This window comes from Lissotriton helveticus, chromosome 6 (genome assembly GCF_964261635.1).
Source record: "Lissotriton helveticus chromosome 6, aLisHel1.1, whole genome shotgun sequence".
Classification (NCBI taxonomy): domain Eukaryota; kingdom Metazoa; phylum Chordata; class Amphibia; order Caudata; family Salamandridae; genus Lissotriton; species Lissotriton helveticus.
In genome coordinates, this window is record NC_136067.1 from 368,276,134 (window position 1) to 368,297,686 (window position 21,553).

Here is a 21,553-nt window from a genome sequence, read left to right on the forward strand (position 1 = left end):
TGGCCTGTAGAACAAGTGGTAAAGCCAAAAGGGTCCTCTCCATTCACCCCCACAGATCGGTGTCTTCATTTACCCGCAGCAGCCATTTAAATGAACAAGTGCTTTTAATATAGTCGAGGTTTGTTTCTGTGAAGCAGCCAGCATGAGGATGCGGGACCTCCAGCGGTATGTGAATTCCACAAGGGACCAGCGTACGCTGGGATTGAGGCTTTTCATACTGGAGTCCTTGCATTACTGCAAGTCATGACACTGCAAGGACTTCAGTAGTGCAAGTCACAGCTGCATCTGTGACTTGTGTTTCCTTAAATTGCCATTCCCTGCGTGTTGTTTTTACTGTGTTGCACACTATTATTTTCACAACCGATTCTGGCACACATCCCTTCCAGTAAAGTGATTGTAAATGGAGCCGAGGGTTGTTGACATGAAGCAGCCAACGGAAAGAGTTGGAAAGGCAAGGCTTCTGCGGGATGCACATTCCGCTAATAGGTTGCGGAGGCGTACTGCGAGGAGGGGCCAGACTTCTCCTACCAGAGTCTTTGCCGTGCCAATGAGCAGCTGTGGGGCTCCGTGCTGAGAAAATATTTGACGTGCAATGGTGAACCATGAAAGTGGGCGCTGTGAAGAGATTTACAGCCCTGTTGTTATTTGTGTTACAAATGGAAAAGCGGGAGGAGAAGCTGTGCTGTTAGGAGAGCTTTCCCATTCTTCTTTGAAAACGAGAAGAAGAGACAAATAGTGCGCCCAAACTAACCCAAATAGACAGGAGGTGAGGAGTACGTGTAATAGGGCCAGTAGCCATGGGAGGGAACCAAACTCCAAAAGGAGGGACAAACACAGCCAATGTGCCAATGAAAGGCTAGGTATTCAAAAGGACACAGAAAAGTACAAATACAAAATTATGGGCATGGAAACCCACAGAGTAGATACAGCATGTTTCGAAGAGACAATGCATGCGCTGCCTAGGCAAGACCTAAAAATGTCTTTCCTGATCACTTGCACTGGCAGCAGTTGAACTGACCAGCACAAGACATATCTGCTCGTGCAGATATGCCCACATATTTAATATAGTGCACCCTGCCATAGGGCTGTAAGGCCTGCTGTAGGGGTGATTTAACCATATGACGTTTAGTGTCTACAGGTATGGCATAAACTGCACAATGCTGTGTTGTCTTTTCACTTTTGTCTGCACCAAAACATGCAGCCTGCAGTGGCAGTCTGTATGTGTTTGGTCCCTTAGGGTGGCATTATACATGCTGCAGCCCTTAGGGACCCTTTTCAGTCTCCATGCCCTAGGGGCCACTGGTACCACTTACTAGGGACTTGCAGGGAATGCTAAAAGTATTGCCATTGGGGAAACAGTTGTATGTTTTTGGGAAAGCGTTCTGGCACTGCAGAACCTGATAAGCAGGAACCCAGTGCATTTACAGGAACCCAGTGCATTTACAGTCAAAATTGCATTGAATACCAGGCATAAAGTGGGGGTGATCATATCAAAATGGACTCTTTCCCACAGAAGCTATGGGAGCCATTGAAAAATAAGTAAGTAAATGCAAAATAAAATTAAACAAAATACATTAACCCGTTGACCGTGGCGTAATGCGGACATTTTAATCAGTGGGCGTTGTTTGGACGGTCCCTGGCCGTTCTCTGCACACGCCCACCGTCATGTGGGACGGCCGGGGGTCGTCCTCCGCATGGCACGGGTTAAATTGTTAAATGAGACCAATAAAGGGTAGCATTGAAAAAACAAAGGACTGGCTCCGAAGTGTATTTGTTGTCAGGGTGGATGCTGTCACTTGTAGAGCAGTAGACCAATGTTGAATTTGACTGTCCCATTACCCCAGGCACAGCCGCCTACACCCAGGGTTTGTCAGAAGGATAACCAACAGACACTAAAACCTTTTGTTAGATTCCAGGTACAAGAAGCCTTTCTACAGGCTTTATCTCAGTGTAGCAGTTATCAGACATTAAAGGGGTCTTGGCTGTACAAATATGTTTCACATAATAAGTAGGGTATTCTGCATTTGTTATAACTCTTCATATTAAATGGACCAGAACTATGGCATCTCAAAACCCCTCCTAATCTACCAATAAGGGCTATAACCTCTGTGATGGGCTTGTCTCCATAATCCACTCAGAACGACTGTATCAAATATATGTTTTTTTGAAGGCTACCATTAGGCATACCTTCATTAAAGTACACATCTTTATAAATTACATACATAATTACAGTTGTGAAAACAGTATAACCCCTTTCTAGATCTTTTACATCTGGAGTTTATATGTGGGGTTAACAAATCAATACCATTGCATTCTACAGTATTCTGTGAGATTCCTTGTAACAAAATGCATGTCTACAGCTGTGAACAGTGTAACAAGAATCCAATCTTAGGGGCTATCAGCTTTTAACATATGCCTTTCACTGTAAATAGGTTAGGCTTACTGTCTTTGTCCTAACTATTCTTATTAAAATAAATGAGATGTATGGCACAAGACATAACCTTTCCCATTGGATCAATCTTACCTAAAGCCTTGATCATTGACTTTTCGCCATAACAAACTCCGACCTACTGCATAGGGCATAGGCTGTTCTAAAAGAAGAGAGTTGCCCTTATTCAGTGCTGTGGAATTGCACACTTGGGCAATAAAAAAACCTATTCTTGCAGCTCTTTTTCTAGCCTGTCCTATAATGTAATTACTGGGTTTTGGAAGGAAAGGACTTCATTATGGAGAGATGTTAACGTCACTGGGCAAACCTGACATATCCAAGTGTGGTATAATTGTGTTCTATTTGCTTTGCTGAATTGCCATCTTATGTAATGGCACATAAATGTATGGGCTGTAACAAAACTTCTTGTTGAACAGTTGACTGAATCTCAGTGTATGCGTACGCTAATCTCACACTTTATCCTGTGGTGTTTTACCTTTCATTCCATTCTTAGGTGCAAGGACTGGTGAAGCTATTGTGGATGCTGCCTTAAATGCTCTGCGATCATTCGTCAAGGATCGTATGGGAGGAAGAAGCAGTGGACATGATTCTGGGCGACAGGTATTTGTCTTCATAATTCTATTTGGCAAATATTTTAATTCTGGCCCCTGAAACTAGCACAGTCTCGATGCTAGTATGGCTAAACAAATATTTCTCGCCTTAAAAAGAAATCTGCTGTATTGAATTAACGATTTATAAGCAACTTTTGAGTCTTGGGTAATCTGAGAGGACCAGACAACAGTGAACAATTGTGAAGGGAACAGTGCTTTTTAGGTTAAGCTTACCAGACCTCGGAACGTTTCTGATTGCTGAAAGGCCTATTGTGAACTTACAGTGGGCTTGCTGCCCACCTTTTGCTAACCATTGTTAGCTTTATTAACATGCTCCTTATTCAATGACTTGACTTCCTCTTTTTAGGTCGAGCCTAGAGCCAGCATGCTTGCGCTGCTCTGCGTCACTTGTTGTGGTAGAGTAGCGAATAGAAGCCCTGGCCTCTCTCCGCCCATATTTGCCATTGGCTGGTGTCATTGTCTGTCCTAAATGCTGGCTTCTGATTTGTAAATAGGCTTGTTGGGCCTGCCTCCTTCATTTGTCTTCGCCCATGGCGACTGGCCCTTTTACTTCGGTTGTTACACGGTTTGTGTTAGACTCTGAGCACTATTTTTTTTATTCAGTTTCTCTTGCTGCAGGCACAACGTGTTTTGGTGCGTTCTTTACACCAGCCCCCCCAACCCCGTTGTTGTGCCTTGTCTCACCCTTCCCCCCCCCCTCCCGCCCGCCTGCCTAATGTCTGTGCCTAAGGCTCTCCTCCCCCGACCCTCCTGTTGTCCGTGATGCCTTTAGCATTGTAAATGACAATGCCTTTTATTTATGTTTTTAAAACATAAAGAAAACACATTGTCATTTACAATGCCAATACCTTAAACTTGCGTAAATGTGAGACCTAATGCATTGCAAATGCTTGTGTCTATGGTTTACACACACCTGCACATGTGTACGTTTCTTCTCAAGGTGGCTTCTTAAAATCAGGCAAACGTTTCTTGACTGCTGCAACCTTTCAAATCATACGACATAAACACCTGAAAAGAAACCTAACGCACATGCAGATGAAACATACCTGCAAAATGACATATTCAAGTATTGGTATTTTTAATGCTGCATTGTAATAAATGTAGAAAGTTTCTGGAGTGAAAATTATTTTAAAAAACCGATCATGGCATTTATAAAGATTGAAAACATTGAATTCAACGCACAGTGTTAAGATGCCATGTTTGCTTTCCCTCCACTATTTTGAAATGTTTTTTTTTTAACTATACTTTACAGACTAACATTGGGAAAGCCCAACCACTCAACACTCACATTATAAAGAAGGGCCCTTTTGGCTTTGCCAATGCTTGTTTATCTTTTGTCTGAAGCACAACTGACCCATTTTTTTGTGTGTGGGATTTTTTTTATTCTCTGTGCATGGTGGGGTGCACAGGTATTAGTATGATTATCAGTAATTTTACATAACCCTACATGCCCTCACTGGCCTCATAATTTTGTTCATGCTATAAATGTTATGAATTTGCTCATATTATGTAATTGAGGGTCAAACAAAATTGCAAACTAGTAACAGGCATTCAAGTTTGTACTGTTCGACAACCTTTTAACCGCAGGAAAAAAAACTTGACAATGGGAAAATTATTTACAATTTTTGAAGAACTCAAACCAAAAATATGAAGTTCGCTCATCTAGCAGATATATATGTTCGCCACAATTTGCTTTTTTTAAAACGAAAAATAGACGGCACTCCAAAGTCTCTTGTCCAGAAAAGAATTTTATTTGGCAGACCCCCTCGACAAACGCGTTTCACCACTAGGGCTTCGTCAGTGTCAACCTGATTGCAGTGAGAAACACCATTTTATCCCCACCTCCTCCACATCATAGAAAGAGGACTAGTTAATGCCTGGTCGGCGGCCATCTTACAATGTACAACATCAAATTGAGCAATAATGTTCATAATTTACATGGCGGGTTAAATGGTGTGTGTAAAGTGCTCGTGCGGATTAAAAAGGTATAAAAATAACCAAATTACTATTGTGAATTCATTGTGTCGCATATATATCATTTGGGGTCAAGAGAACACCTATAACGAACAAAAAATATATATACTTTATAATCCAATCCTTCCACATTACTGTTATCATGTGCATGTGCTCGTTGTTCAAACATACCCCCTCTTATTCCAAAACTCATTAAAATTGGGAGCAACGAAGATTATATAATGCACATTATTTTCCAAATTTTACATTGTGTAGGTGTTCTTGGAATTAAGTTTTAGGTGTTACATTCATCAATGTTTAAATTTATCATACTTTCTTTGACCCTCAATTGTTTGTGTATAGATATGCGATTAAACAATCTTGCCCTGTATGGGCGTAGATAATGTACGCAAAAATCCCTGCATTAGTGATTATGCCCTGTATGGGCGAGTCCTTAAGCACAGCTCGACAATTTGTATTCCACTTCATTATTGAGGAGAAGTGTAAAACCATAGCAACCTGAAGATATGTATATTTTCACATTCTCCCCTTTCTCATTCCAGGTGTAGCCATAGTTCTTCATCATTGTTTAAACCTCTCGGTTGCGAACTTTGGAGGTCAATGATATACCTGGACTCCAGTGCCCGTAATGATCTTATTTTGTCCCCCCCACGCTCCTTCCTATCCAGTTGATCAATAAGGAAGTATGACAATAGATCCCTATTGCTATTGTGGTGGGTTTCAAAGTGGCGTGCCACAGGTTAGCTCTTGTCCTTGTTTGTTATGGCACGCAAAAAAAAATGTATATTCCCAGAACATCTGACCCATCATACCTGGAGCTGGTGCATCAAAACCTGACCGACCCCTTCCAGCTTCCTTCCATAGGTGAGCATTCAGGCTTTGCCTAATGCTAGTCTCAATCCTCAGCCTGTATAGCTCATTGTTAGCTGGGTGCAGAACTGAAACCTGCACCCCCTAGTCATTGCAGGTCCTCGCGATTCTAGCCAGGCTTTCAGAGATGGATTATACTCCTAGACTGCCGCCTTGTAAAAAGGCATGCTTAGGAGTAACCATTTACTGACTTGAACTGCCACCAGTATTTACCCCCAAAAGAACTTGCACCCAACTTTTGGCACCATGGGTAAAGTTTTAGTAACTTTGTCCATTGTGGCTCCAGCACTTGTATTGAAAAAGGGGCATCTGCTCATTGGTGACAGCAACAACGCCTCAACCTAAGCCTGCTCTGCCCTTTGAACCTGATGTGGTCAGGGTAGCAATTTCCCTGGGCAAAGCTGAAGGCGGTCCATTTTCGTTTCTACAGAGCTCCTAGCTCGATCTATTTTGGTAATGGCTGCTTCCTTGGTAGGTAATTATTTTGCTACTCTAGTGTCTCCAGGTATTTGGCGAGGAAATGCAAACCAGTATGGCATCTTTTTCCTGGAACAGGACAACACCATCCTGGCCAGCCACAGTCTACAATAGTTGAATCCACTTGACAGCTATAGAGTACATTGTTGAAAAATTGATTATTTGACATGGACAAGTTTCAACCTCAAAGGATAAGGCCACCACCTGCTAGATGTCCCACAAGTTAAAAAATGTTAATATATGCTAAATCCTTGGAACTGTGACCCAAAGCAGTCCAGCTAAAACCAAAGGCAATGTGTAAAATATTTAAGTAGAGCACACACAGTAAACAAAAGTCACACAAAATACAATAAAATTCCATTAACAATTTAAAAAAAAAGATTTTATAAGTAAAATGCCACAAGCGACAAAAATGCCATAAGGGGAGCCAGATACACAAATTTTTACGATTTAAGTGAAAGTAACGACGGAGAGCACAAAATGCCAGTAATAGTCTATTGAAGCAGTAGACTGGAACTTACCCATGATTTGAGGCTGACCCAGATAGTCATGGTTTGATATAAGTGGGTCTGTTCCAATGAAAGTCTGGAAGTCAAAATAAATGCCAAAGCAGAAAGAGACGTTATCACTTTTTGAGAAGAAAACATCAACACTGTGTAGGTCTTCAATGAAATTGAAGCTGCAGCTATGGAACCAACGACCAGTTACTTGAAGCAATTTGGTTTTGCTGGAGCTTTAAAGAATGGGGAACATAATGGAAATTAGTCATTTTATCATAGGTGCTGGAAACCTTGACTGGGACAAAGCTGAAATTCTGTCTAATGCTGTAAAACTGCCAGTCGGATACTTTTTCGTGCAAATCCCTATGAAGTTCTGAAATGAAATATTTTCAAGGTTTTTAAACTTTCTTCTGGTGCCCAACCAATCACAGGAGTACACTTCTAAGGCCTCACAATCTCTGGGGAGGGCATTTTGAGACTCTTAGGGTGTTGGACATTGACAAACAGCACAGTGAAGTCTCAATCAAGTTCCCACTGGTCAGGTGAATTCATGCAGCTTATAGGAGGCCAGCCAGCTGATCTTTGGAGTTCCTGTCTTTGTCCTGGGTAAAAGAGAGAGCAGGTCCAGTTCTTCAGGCCTCCTTTTGGATCGGGGACAGCAGGTCTTCTTTTCTGATCTTTCGTAGATCAAGAAAGTGTTCTAAGGAGAATGGCTTAAAGTGCCAACTTCCTCCGACACAGAGCCAAATGGGCGGCGTCAGACTCCGACCGGGCCCATGCTTCCCAGAGTGGAGGCAGTGCCTTATTTGTTTGATAGGCATTGGAAAGAAGAAAAATAGGAAGCAGCCTATGGGCCCTTAGGGTTAAAACTGGACAACGGGTATGAGGAAATGGCAGAGGCCAGTTGTTTAGACAGTTCACATGACAGTAGCATGGTCTCCTCCTACCATGGCTATGGAGGAGGGAGCCTCCTTTTCAGTGGCGGTGCACAGGGTGGTTGGGGTCTTGAACTTTCAGTTGCCTACGGTGGCAATCCAGACTAACGTCTTGATGGAGGTGCTTCAGCCAGGAGTCCCCTCCTTTGATTCTCTACTCCTCTTCAGTGAAGCTCGTACAGAGGGTCTGCTTGGGGCCAGGTCCAAGCCCTGTACAGGGGCTCCTGTACATAAGACGATTGCCTGAAGCCATTACACCGCTTCTGGGGATCCCAGTTTCCTTACCCTGCTCCCCACTCCTGGTGTTCCTAGCCTCCACATCCTGAGTTAACCCTTGCATGTTCCCTACCACTCCACGGGATAGGGAATTGAAGAGGGTGGATACCTTTTATTGGTCTAGGGCCAGCGGTCCGGTCAATCCAATTCCATCCACAGTCCCAGCAGCCACTGCTTCAAAGCCTCTTCAGTTTGCCCTATGACCATCATGGGTACCCAGTGCAAGGCAGAATACGCCATCACCTGCCCCACTGGCAGTCATTGACATCCGACCGCTGGGTCCTACTGATCATCCTTTTCGATATCTACGCCTTCTCAACCTCTTCCTGAATAAGATGTTCAAAACGCTCACCATCGCCTTAGTCCTATCTGCCTTGAACCCAGGAGATTGGATGGTAGTGTTGAACTTGCAGGACGCAGATTTCAACATCCCCTTCCTGCCTGCCCGCAGATTATTACTTAGGGTTCATATTGGGCCAAGAGCACTTTGTTTGTTGTGCTCCCTTAATGTGTTACCAGCGCTTCTCGGGTGTTCACCAAAGTGATGGCGGTTGCAGCTTATCTTTAGAGGTCTGGGGTTCCAGTGTTCCCCCTACCTCGACAATTGGCTGTTCAAGGCAGGTTCGTTCCATGTGGTTGTCTCTCACCTTCAGACTACGGCAAGCCTCCTGCACTCGCTGGGGGTCACTATCAACAAGCCGAAGTCTCACCCTACTCCCTCTCAGATGCACCCTTTCAATGGAGTTGTTCTGTACACAGTCTGTTTTAGGCCTATCTTCCCGAGTGGCCAGTCCAGGATATTTAGGTTCTGATTCCAATCTTTCAACCTCTATGCTGGATTTCAGTTAGACTGACTCTGAGGCTGGTAAAGCTTCCCCGCTGGCATATGCAAGCTTTGCAGTCCGACCCGGAGACCCTGTGAGCGCAGCATCAGGGTAATCTCTCCACGTGGTCTAGATCTTGGAGAGAACAATCTGCAGTGGTAACTAATGAACCGCAGTTGGGACAGTAGTAGACCACTCTCCCTTCCCCAACCAGATCTGACTGTAGTGACCGATGCGTCACTCCTTTGCTGGGGCAGTCTTCTTGGAGGGGTGGAGATCAGAGGACCCTAGTCTCCCACGGAGTGTGCACTCCACATCAGCCTGTTGAAGTTTCGGATGATTCACTTGGCATTGAAAGCTTTTCTTCCTTTGATCAGAGGCAGGTTGATACAGGTGTTCACGGAAACGACCACTGCCATGTGATACTGCATCAAACTGGGCCTGGTGGTGTTATGGACCCTCTGTCAAGAGGCCCTGTGCCTATGGATATGGCTGGAAAGTCAGGACATTTCCCTAGTGGTTCAGCACCTGGTGGGATCTCTGAGCACCAGAGTGGACAAACTCAACGGAAGACACCAAGCGGATCACTACTGGCGTCTCCATCCGGAGGTGGTGCAAGGTCTCTTTCAGCAGTGAGGAGAGACTTGGTTAGACTTGGGGAGGGCCCTACACCCGCACCTGCGCACTCTTCACCTTAATGAGTGCAGATTGAGAGGCGACCGCTTACAGGTTTCAACCTTCATCCCGAAGTCTGTGATGTTATTTGGCAACCTGGCATCCCTCCAAGTCTCTATACGCCTGTCCTTGGATAAGTTTGTGTCATGGTGTGCTCCCCACAACGTTGACACAGTGAGCAGCGGACCCAGATTTGTGACTGGGGGTGAGTGTCTGAAGAGATTCGGTGCTCCGTCCATCATCTCCTTGTGTTTGCTTTGTTCGCCCTAGGTTGGCAGGGTATGCTCCGATGTGGGTCCCTCGCTCATTCTGCCACTGGATTCAAGCTAGCGTGGCTGATGAACAATGCTACCCAGAAACTGGTCCCAGGAGGCTTGTTTCTGGTTCAGGGAATACCTGACTTGGCAGTTTGGGTTGGACTGTTCCCATGAGGCACAGGGCCAAGACTGATTTGCATATAGCTGGCTCTGAACTGAGGTGGGGGAAGTGAGCTAAAGAACGATGATGGATTCAACCCAGATCTGTTACTGGGTGAGTGTCTAAAAAGTTTCAGCGCTCCTTCCATCATCTCCTTGTGTTTGCTTTGTAGCCCCTTTTCCTGGCCTTAGCTTGTCACACCAGTAGCCAGCTCTTATTGTGGCTCCAAGCTACTGGCTAACTAACAATCCAAGGTGCTCTGTAGTAGTGTGGTCGAGCAGCCTTGGGCTTATCAGAGGAGAGTGTTAGGCATTTGTTGCACACACAGTCAATAAATTAGATACACCATCATAAAGTAAATCAAGCACAATTTAGAAAAATAACATATATTTTTGTATTAATTTAAACTCAAAGATCAAGATTAGATAAGTACTTTCCGATTTTCAAAACACTTTAAACACACAGCTGTCAGAGTTATCAGCCTTGAACACGGTAATGTTATCCTATGGGAGAAATATACACTGCATAGGCTCACTTGCAAACGACTTACAGGATAGTACTTCTGGACTTAAGGTACATAGGAGACCAAAGTCCTTAGAACCAGCAGCAGTTTTGAGTTACTCGCCCTGGTGCGTCTGGGTGCAAAAGGGCTTGTCTCTAGGGTAGCCTCGAACGCTACCTCTGAAGTCTATGGAGAAACCTGTAACCAGAAAAATGCTGCAAGTTGGGACTTGGGGACAAGTCTGTCGGAACCCATAGTGGGACTCCGTTCTTGAAGGCCACTGGGACAAGGGTGCGCCTTTGGTTAGTTTTCTCTTTACTATATGCTCAACTCTAGTCCGTATCTCAAAGCCTCCATCAAAATATTTTTTACTAGAGTCCAAGTCACTAGATATGCAAAAATCTTATCTAAATCTGTAGCCCATGCCCTCAAGCTTTCCACACACTCTAAACTGGGACCATGCAGACAGCAGCAGTGCAAGTTCTAACACTAAGAACACTTCTAGCAGCAGCATGGCAAGCTTTCACTCAGTGCAGAAGTGGCATGGCAGGTGTCTCTGCACTGGAAGTTTCACTAAGACATAAGCAGGTATAGTAGCAATCGTAGGTTGCTTCAGACAGAGCAGGTCTAACTTGAGTAGTAGAAAACCAAATGTTTGGATAGGGCCTACAGTGATGGACAGGGGCTTGCTACCGCCTTTGTACTGGCTGTAAATAGGGCCATCATGTTGCCACCCCAAATCGTCCTTCGGCAATCAGGTGCCCTTGGCTAGTACTCCATACCTCAGCTGGTCCTTGCAGGACATCTTCACACCTTTGTAGACCCTACCACATTTCTTAAGAGGTTCCAAGCTTTACCTCAGACAACAAAAAGCTAATCATCAGTCACCCTCAGAATTTTTCTGTCCGTTCTGAGACCTGTATATAGGATTCATAGGGCTCCAACATTGCAGCAGACGCCTCCAGCTGGCAGTTGGATATTCGACTTTTCTTCAGTCACCCTTGGCTGATGATCAGGCTTGCTGTCTGCACTCGGTTTTGTAAACACGTTATAGATGGCTTCTGCCTTTCCTTCTTATAGACCCCATCAACCTGCCCACAGCCTACCCATGTCTGTGTCAGCGGACCCTAGAGACTTTAGCCAGCCCAGAGAAACACTGATTACCTTGGCTCACCCTTCCATTCCTTAGGTCATCCTTGCTCATTCAGTGCTCAGACCCTTCTTACCACCTTTCTAGTTCCAGATCACGTAAGATGCTGCAACTGGCTCTCAAACTCTCTCATGCACCCAAAATCCTCACTGCAGCTTTTTCTTAGACCTTCTTTACTGACCCTCAGATAGCCTCCAAGCACCTGTGCTCAATTGATCATTTTGAGCAAGGAAATAACGTTTTGTATCATCAAGACTTTTAAACATCCTCCACTAACCCCTAGAGCCAGTTTCCGGGCCTGCACAGCCCTTGCAACTCTAAGGCAGCTTGCCCACAGCTCTTCATCTAATAGTATTCCCAGGCAGTTGAATTGTGTGGCATGGCTCTTCTTTAATCTGCAGCTTCTACTGTGGCTGCTCTAAGGGTGCTGCATGGCACCATTACACAGAAGTATGGGCCTGCTGCATAACCATTACAGAAAGGCCTTTGAGTCCGTCTGGGAACCCAATTCTGCCCTTCAGATGGCTTAATGTAGTCCATGGGGAATACAATTCTGCCCTTCAGATGGCTAGGGGGTCATTCTGTGCTGCAGGCACTGCTGGGGCTACATTGCATCCCCTGCCAACTTTGCTTCTAACAAAAACCAGGACTTCATACCTTACCCTCAGAAAAGTGATAGACACCGTTCCTGCTCTGTGCAGAGAACGGGAACGTCGTTTACAACGCGGTGTTTACACCGCACGACCTTTTCCACGCAGCTATTACAACGCAAGTCGTTACTACGACTTGCGCTGGATGGCGCTGTGGGATAAGGAATGTTGTAATTTTATATTCCAACACCTTCCCTACTGTTACGGGGACTGGTGTTGGAATATAAAATTATAAAATTCCTAAATCCGCGCCCTCCAACGCAAGTCGTTGTAACGACTTGCGTTGTAAAATCTGCGATGTCAAGTACCGCGATCTAAAAGATCGCGTTGTACTGACATACATCCGCAGAGAACATATTGTTGTGAGCAAGAATGAGTGTAAATTACAGTTACCTATGCACATGATACATATGTATGTACATATAGACACATGTATACAGTTTTCACAGTTTTACAAGTTAGAAGCTATGTTAATGTGTACTTCGCTTAGCGCTGCATGTAACTCTACAAGTTCCACAAACCAATCTTACTAAGATAGGGCAGTGGGTTCTTGTTGTTATTGCAGATGTCCTTGGGTAACTTTCGGATTACACGTTCTGATGCTGGAAAATAATGATGTGGATTATGCGCATGCTTCAAAGTTTTGCCTGTGACTAGCTCTGCATAAGTTGTAGTCCTTGCACAACACAATCAAACTTTAATTTATAGGGAATTTATAAAATGAATGCCATTGAGTTGGTTAGCAATATTATGAGAGCCAAAACCCAGTTCAGCTTGTTTTGTGTACAGTGAAAAGGGTAGTTATTAGGTTTGTTATCCATGTATATCTGCATAAAAGTTAAATGAAATAGTACTGAATAGGCATGTTTTTTCCTTGCCATTAACAGTCCGGATATACAATAACTGCTGTGTCTTCTTGTGGTATTTTCACATATTTTTTGTATCTCTTTGCCAGGATGTGAGTGTTACTTCTGATGTCTACTCGACCACCTATTGGATAGAAGGCAGTCATAAACCAGAATAAACAAAGCCAGTTGGTCTCACCTGTATAATCTGAGTGCCAAGACATTTGTTTTGTCAATGGTTGCTTATGTCCGTGTTAAAAAAAAATAGATAAATAAAGAACATTAAATTCAGAATTTTCAGTATTAGTAAATCGTATTTTTTTCCCCTCAAATACTTATTGTACAAGAAACTGAACCGAATTTTAAAAGCCTAGTGCGTGTGATCTTAATTTTAAAAAAATCAGTGAAATAGATGCAGGTACTTAAAAAAAAAAAACACAACTGCTTTGTGAGGTTGTGAATAAAAATGTGTCGTAATTTAATGGGAAACGGCAGGGACAAAATGCAGCAGCCATTTGCCATTTGGTGCTCGGCAGCAGCCCATGGCCCCTCAGGAGAAAATACATTTCCTTCCAATCACTCTAAGAATGACTTCTGTCTCCAGGGCTGGCTTAATGAGTGTAGTAGCCCATCCCTCTTCCAGTGCCATAAATGCTTCCTTTGTGTGCCAAGGCCTTGGTTGTTTTATCTCCTGCATTCAGAATGTTACATGAAAACTAACACATAATGTCCACTCAGACCGAAATATACCTGTTGTGCTTCTACTGACAAATGAGGGTGAGGTCATATGGGGGGGAGAGCAAGGAGAAATATATGTTCCCTCGGAGTACTAAAAAAAATAAAAAATAGTTCCTTGATGTGAGCCGTTGAAAAATACAAGTAATCCATTAAAAACATAGTGGACAATCTTTGTACAGGTAAGGGACAAACTCAGCAAGAGGAAGGAAAGCCATCAAATAAAAAGCAAGCAAATGAGATTGACAAGCAAGCCAACCAAATATACACAAGGGGCTGACCCAAAACCAATGCTAAATATTGATATTATACACACCTGTTGTTCAGACCTAATAAGAGATGGCTGGGTGAATCTCTTTCCATCTACCAATTACTGCTACTAGGCTTCAACCCATGATGCTCAACACTGGCTGGATTGTGCGCACAGTATGAATTTTCTGCTGTGCATCGCATCCTCCTCCTACCCCTAGATGTGCAGATGAGTCAACCATTTCAAGACCACGGTTCTGGATCATCTTTAATTTCCGCATTAGAGACAGTCAGAAATAATTTTTGTAGGTGAACAACAGACTAATTGTCCCTAGATTTTGGAGATAACGTGAGATGGAATATGTTTGACGCTGTAGCATACTTTTGCGCATTGGTTGTTTGTTGTTTTGACATGCAAATGAGCTTCAATTTATCCTTTTATTGCAGAGTGGAGGAGGCAGTAAGAAAGACGTTGTTGAACTAAACGATGACAACTTTGATTCAACTGTGCTTGACAGTGAAGACGTTTGGCTGGTAGAGTTTTTTGCCCCGTGGTGTGGACACTGTAAAACGTAAGTGTGTCTTGGTTAATTATGAGTATGATTTGTGTGTTGGTCCTAAGTCTGTCAGCCTAGAGTGAGACCTCGTTCCTTGGAGCTTTGAGTTTTTCAAAGTATGCCAACCACTGGTACAGGGAGACTGAAACATCCTTTGTTAACTGCCCTACTTAAGGTTCCCTTTGCCATTAAACTAAAGTACAACCTCAAAGCTTTGGTCTCATGCAGTGTCTTATGTTCTTACATTTTACTCGCAGAAGATTCTTTTTATTTTCATTTATTAGTATTGTAGGAGTCTTCTCAAATGGTATTTCTGAGCAGTTGACTGCATTTTCTTTTAAATGCTGCATAGCTTTTATGCTTGTAATTATTTTTAACTCTGATTTTAGATACTAAAACCCACTAGCTCTTTATGAAGGCTAGTGTTCAATTTAATATGCTTAAATCCAATTCTCTCTAACTGATGTGGTGTTACAAGATTCCTTGCAGGGCTAAGTCAACAGCATATATTGTTCATACTAGAGTGAGGGTGGAGTGGGTGTGGGCGACGACTTTCTCTCTCGCCCTTCAGTCCAAATGCTAACAGTGAGGCATAGTGAAAATCGCTGGATAGAATTCATGGAATAATCCAAGGCCCAGATTTACATTGAAATGATGCAAACCAGGACAGCATGTAAAGTTGCTGCCTTGCGTAATCGGGAGAGAGCTGAACTGCACCATAAATATTACATTTTGGTCCTGTTCTGCTGTCTCCCTGCATTGGTGCACTTTTGGTTGACCTGCGCCTATGTCGATACCCTTCGCGCCATAGGGTATCTTCACTAAAAAAAATCAGTTTAATGCCTTTAAGTGCCTAACTTAATACAAGGTCTCTAAAAAGTGACCCAGCTTCAGCTTTTTCAGAATGCCGAAAAATGCTGCTATGTCCCTCAACATTTGTTTAAGGAAAAATCAGCAGTGGTAATATTTCCTGAAAATAGGTCGGGTTGTTTATTCTGGTACGAGAAGGTTCTGTGGCACTAGGCAGTTGATTTATTTTTGAGCATCCATTTCAGTAAACCTTTACAGTGGTGAATATTTTATGTGCCTAGCATAAGCAGTTACCCAATTTAACAGATAAGGCTAGGCTTGTTTACCAGATTTAGGTGCAATTTCTGGTGGAAATCGGCAGATTCGCTTGTTGGTATGATAGCTTATGTTTTGCCTAAGCTACCACGAGGTTTGGATGAATGGTACATCACACCAGTTCAGTGGAGCCAGTACAGAGATGATCTGGTACAAGAGGATGATTCTAGGCCTCAAGACCGCATGAAAGCATACGACTGTAGGACACCATATTTGTTATTTAGGCAAACTCTAGCATCTTTGAGAAAGATTTGGGAGTCACTCGGATTGGAAGGTGGTTTAATATTTTTTCACCTGGATACGCTGATGAAAGTTATTTACTTTATGCCAGGACAACTTAGACACATTGTGGTAGGGGGTCCTTGCTGTTGCCCTTGGAATGAAAGTAGCTGGCGCTTGGACTACCCAAACTGTCTCTTGGAAAGGTACCAGATGGCCAAAGTGCAGAGTCCGGGAAACATCCTTTACAACGCAGCTTTTACCGCGCAGTGCCTTTACGACGCAACTTTTACAACGCAAACCATTACAACGCATTGCGCTGGGGGGGCGCTCTAGGATAGGGAATAGATTTAATTTACTATCCAACACCTTCCCTACTATCCACGGGGACTGGAGTTGGAATAGTAAATTAAACTATTCACTATCCAGCACCCCTAAGCACTATGCGTTGTAAAAACCACGTTGTAAAGGCATGCGTGGTAAAAGCATGCGTTGTAATGTCATACATCCGCAGAGTCCAGATTACTAGCTCTGGGGTTTAATTTGGCAGAGCAAACATGTCGGCTGATAGTTCTGAACTATATACCATGAATGCAATTGGAGTTATGCTCCAAATAATAATAAGCATCACAAACAACATGTCTTTGCATACTCTTGTGCAGCATTTATCCGGAGTGCCACGATCTCTTGCAGCGATTAATTAAAGTGATTAAACATGTGTCTATCTTGGTGAGTATGGGTCCTGTCAATGTGTAAGACGGGATAAAATTTAAGGTCGTGTGCATCATCAGTGATGTAGGAACAGTCTAAGCAAACTGGAGTTTGAACTATAGTTAAAGTGGTTGAGGCTTTTTTAACATGTACCTTGTTTCTTGGAGATAGTAGCTGCTGTCTCCTAGCCACAGGTGCTTACTATACAAGACATCCAGACTATAGAATGCCCTGTTCTGTATACTATACACATTTGCAGAGCAGCATTACACGTGCATTCTATTAAGCTGCACTTGGGCAAAGAAGGCAGCAGGCAAAATGGCATCAAGAGATGGTATCCTTAATGAGACTTGTACATTTCGCCAATCCTATTTCGACTGACTATTGTGTTCACACTAGTATAAATGGGATTGAATAAGCAAGGTTGCCTGAAAAAATGCAACATTGACAGTGGTGGTGTTTTTTGTTGTTTTTTAATTGAAAAATACGGATTCATAATTAATAATTTTGCTTCCTGAACTCAGTTACATTCCATGACAAAACCTTTAATTTGTCTACTCCATTTTTTTAATGGTCAATTTTAAGAACACCTAGATGGAGAATTCTTCTCTCCAGTGATTTATTGTGTAATGTACGCGTTCCATAACAATGCGGTCGTTACAACTACCGCGTTGTTAGAGCGCAATACATTTACAACGCAAGTCATTAGCTCGACTTGCACTAGATGGTGCTTCGACATTAGGAATAGTATAATTTACTATTCCAACTCCACCCTGCGCATCAGTAGGGAAGGTGTTCGAATAGTAAATCATACTTTTCCTTCGGTTGGAGAGCCATCTAGAGCAAGTCTATCTGATGACTTGCGATGCATCAGGTTGTAACAACGCAGTTGTTGTAACGACCGCGTTGTAATGCCAACGCGATGTAACAACCGCTTTTTAAAGGTTGTTTCACTAATAAGAATATAGCATGCTGATTTATTTGCTGGCCTCGGGCGATCAATTCAGTCAGCCAGTGAATTGTTGCTCATCTTTCAGTAAGCAAACGCTGAACATTCTTGGATAGGTACATTTGGATGCTTCGTTAGCTCTCTGGTATTGGAAGGAAATTAAGCAATTAGACTAACACAATCCTTTGTTAATTAATATTGCTGAAAAACAGAGAAGCTGGTTTTCCCCTGAGAACTGGATTATGGACCATTCAGTAGGGAGGAATTGATTAATGCACCTGCCTGAATATAGGACCAGGCAGTTCCATAGTCCTTGCAATTTCTTTCATCATTAAAGTTAAGATAAAATTAAAAATGCATTCTTTGTGTTTGACAGTGGTGTGTCCAGGGAGCACCCTGCATTGATATGTATTTTGTGGTTAGGGTGTGGAGAGAAAGGACATTGTATTCTCTCTTGAACTTTTATCGTGCCGCGTAACTTTTTTTGAAACTTTTATTGTGAATCCGAGTGATAGGAGTAGGGAGCTACAGAAACCTAATACTGCTACTTGACTGTGTATCCACGTAAGTCCTAGAAGAGAGTTCGAGGGATGAAAAATCGGTTTAGAAAATGGGACAGCCAAAACTCTATTTAAACACCAAATAGTAGCTGAACAATAAGGCCAGTAGCATACTGAAGGTTTATTACTGGGTCTTTGTCCAGGGGTTGTTTTTTTGCCCTTTTCTGCTCCACATTTGGCAATTCCTATAGTTCTTTAAAGTGCACAAAAGACATTGAACAGATCTTATCGCCTGTGGCACCAAGGTCATAACAGTCAACAATAATTGTTACATTCTAAGTTCATTTGTGCGGGATAAATCTCTATCGGTTTTTCAAGTAAATCTTCTCTTGCCAGCCTTGAGCCAGAATGGGCAGCTGCTGCTACAGAGGTTAAAGAACAAACACAAGGAAAAGTTAAATTGGCTGCCGTGGATGCTACCGTGAGCCAGGTGTTAGCCAACCGATATGGGGTTTGTATATTTATTGTCTATTTTTATATTGAACTTGTAACTGTTTTTATACTCTGAAATGGCAGTGAACTTACCTTGTGTTGTGAGTGCACACTTTAAAACCAAAGGGCGAAGACGTGCCTTCTGACTTGCTCATCACTATCTCAATGGAAGAAAGCTTGTTTGCTCTTCAATCTTAAAACTGTTATCTTTCCTCTGTTTTCATTGTTACTGCTATTACTCAAGACTAAATGTCACTGCTATCAGCTTCCGATTACCTTCCTCTTACCACATGATTGTTATCCTTTCAACTTCTACATCAGCTTGCCCCCACCATTTCCTGATTTAGCATTCCTCACACCCATCATTGTTAACCTTTCAACTCCCCTTGTACCCACCCCCCCCCCACCCCAGTATCTTCACAAACAATTCTCCACCCCTTCCACTTTGGTTTCACTCCTATCAAGCCCCAGTTCTAATATTATGCTGTGTCTTTAGAAAGCTAATCCCCTGACCCTGTTACCTAATTAAAACATTCTCCCCATAGTTGTTACCTTATTAAAACAATCTCCCCATAGCTACCATCCTATTAGGTGTCTTTCTTCAATCTTTCTTTCATCATTGGGTTTTTCCGGAGTATTTACATGCATGCTATAATCCTCCCAATCATTAAAAGAACATTTCCCTCAAGCTTTCTTCCTTTTCTAATTTCAGTCCATTTGCTTTCATACACATTCACAACTTTTGAAGTTGCAACTTTTTCTCACCTCATGCACTTTTGTTCTTGATAAAATCTATTGCTGATATTTCTCCCAGTTAGTCTACTGCACACTGCTCTTATCTCTGGTTAACTCTCCAACTTCTCTCTTACTGTACATGTTGTTCTATAATATTCTGTTTAATGCAGCATTAATTAGACCTAGCTGTCAAGCATCTTGCTCTCACCTGGTTTACTTTTTTTGTTGCGAAATGTTTTTATTGGGAGTTTCCCTGCTTGGCGTACAGTTGTATTCACCTGCCCTAGCCACGTTCCTGCCTATGTGTTTGTGGTATCCTGTCTTTTGATTTTGGCAATGGCATTACGCTATTCTAAGTGTGTGTGTGTGTGTGCAGTGGTCTAGGACTGTCTCTTGGCATGAGTAAGGTCCTGGATCTGTCAGGTGACCTGAAGGGTTGCATCCTCATGGGCAGATGGTCGGCTACTCTCTCTGTCTAGGGTTTAGCACGTTGAGCTGTGGTGGCACTGTGAAGGGTGTGACCGAAGACTGTTATGCAAAGTGAAGGGCCCCTTTAGAGTCCCAGCATTTTTTCTTTTCCTGAGTAGTGTGATGAAGACATCCAGGTGCTGAAAAGTACATCCCCTATTGCCTCTGTCGGTGCTTCAGACTGAATGCCACCGTGCTGTGAGAAGCATGACCCAGTTCAAAGGTTGTTTAAAAAGTAGCCAGGACAGAAAATTTGAAAGGAGAGCCACCCCAAACTGGTTCCTAAAGTGCAGATGGTGTACACACTCCGGTCTTCTGTTATCGCACTTGTCCCAGTTCTTTATGAACATGGAATGGAATGGTCCAGAGTAGTAAGAGGGCTGTTGGATGGGGGGGCGGATCGTGCCTGGCTACGAGATGGCTGCTGCTTGAGCGAGCTCCATAAGCAGTCCCCACTATCCGTTAGGAATTTACCTCATCCGTGGGAGAAGTCACCAGGAAATTATTGTACAACATTGTGCCTGTGAAGTGCTTACCAATGGTGTGTTTCTGGGCCCCGGCAGCGCCATTGAAGCTCCGATCTGTGGCTGCCTCCGGAGTGGCCTGGCTTAAAGAAACTGCGTGGCCCATTCAAGTTGCGATGCTGCGCCGTGTCGTTTCTCCTTGGTTCCCCAGCCTGGCGAACTGCTGACCATGCAGCAAGTGCCCGGTCACACCGACGGGCGGTGAGGGAGTCCGGTGCCTGACTGACTGGGCCGCCTTGGTCTAATCACCCGACAACGGCGTGGCACAGAACTGCCCAAAGCCTCTGGAGATCAAGGCCAAAAACGCTGGGGGTGGCCGTTGTCGGAGGCAAAGAACGGGAGCACGGTGAGCCATCCAGATATCAGAGGTGTGGTTGCAGCGAGGCGCTTTGCGGATGGGGCCCCTAGTGCCTGGGCTGGCTTCGGCCTGATATTCTGTGTGGCGGGTTGGGCCTGGCAACCCTGAATGGAAACAATGAGTGCTGGTGACGGTTGGCTCCCGCTTTGTGTGCACCAGTCTGATACCTTGGGAGACCCATAAGATTCATAGTGAGCCCTGCCTTTACACTGTGTCGGACGCAGCGGCTGGGCTCACTTGGGGGCGCGTGGCACGATCCATCCATCCACACACTCTCGCCACCTGCGTTTTTCACCGCCTACAAATACGGAAGGTGCAGCAACCTGTGGCCTCTGTAAAGCGGAGTAGGTATAGCGGTCTGCCCTGCATTCCTCAGCTAACTGAGGCTCATAGCTGCTCTGAACGTGCTAGTGTGGGATTCCCGGTCTGGACTCTGGCTGCACGTGAGACAGGTGCTGCGAAGCAATGGGAAAAGTCAACTAAACGCAGTCTAAACTGCAGTTTGAGCAGGTCAAATCACGACACAGAGATGTGGGCGCCAACTCGGGTCAAAGCGATACGCTCGAAGAGTCTGGTGACATTCGCCAAATATTGACAGCCATGCAAAAAAGTCTAACTACAATTGATGGCAAAATTGACTCTTAGGGCCTACCGAATGGATCGCATGTCTGAGCGGATTGATAAGCATGCTGAGCGCCTGGACATGGCAGAAAGGCGGGTGTCTGAAGTGTAAGATGTCAAAACGGAAGTAGATCACACCCAAAAGCAAATGGAAT

The 21,553-nt window shown here is 43.8% G+C and overlaps 1 protein-coding gene and 1 long non-coding RNA gene across 2 annotated transcripts in view; one reads left to right on the top strand and one right to left on the bottom strand.

The window, feature by feature from the left end:
- Nucleotides 1-21,553, bottom strand: part of LOC144762577 (uncharacterized) — a 177,967-nt gene that overhangs the window by 52,249 nt on the left and 104,165 nt on the right. The window lies entirely within an intron of this gene.
- PDIA6 (protein disulfide isomerase family A member 6) overlaps nucleotides 1-21,553 on the top strand; it is a 116,259-nt gene that overhangs the window by 31,021 nt on the left and 63,685 nt on the right. Inside the window, exons 5-7 of the mRNA XM_078647801.1 lie at nucleotides 2,943-3,049; nucleotides 14,587-14,711; nucleotides 18,597-18,711. Coding sequence (XP_078503927.1) covers nucleotides 2,943-3,049; nucleotides 14,587-14,711; nucleotides 18,597-18,711 — 347 coding nt within the window. The remainder of the gene's footprint in view (nucleotides 1-2,942; nucleotides 3,050-14,586; nucleotides 14,712-18,596; nucleotides 18,712-21,553) is intronic.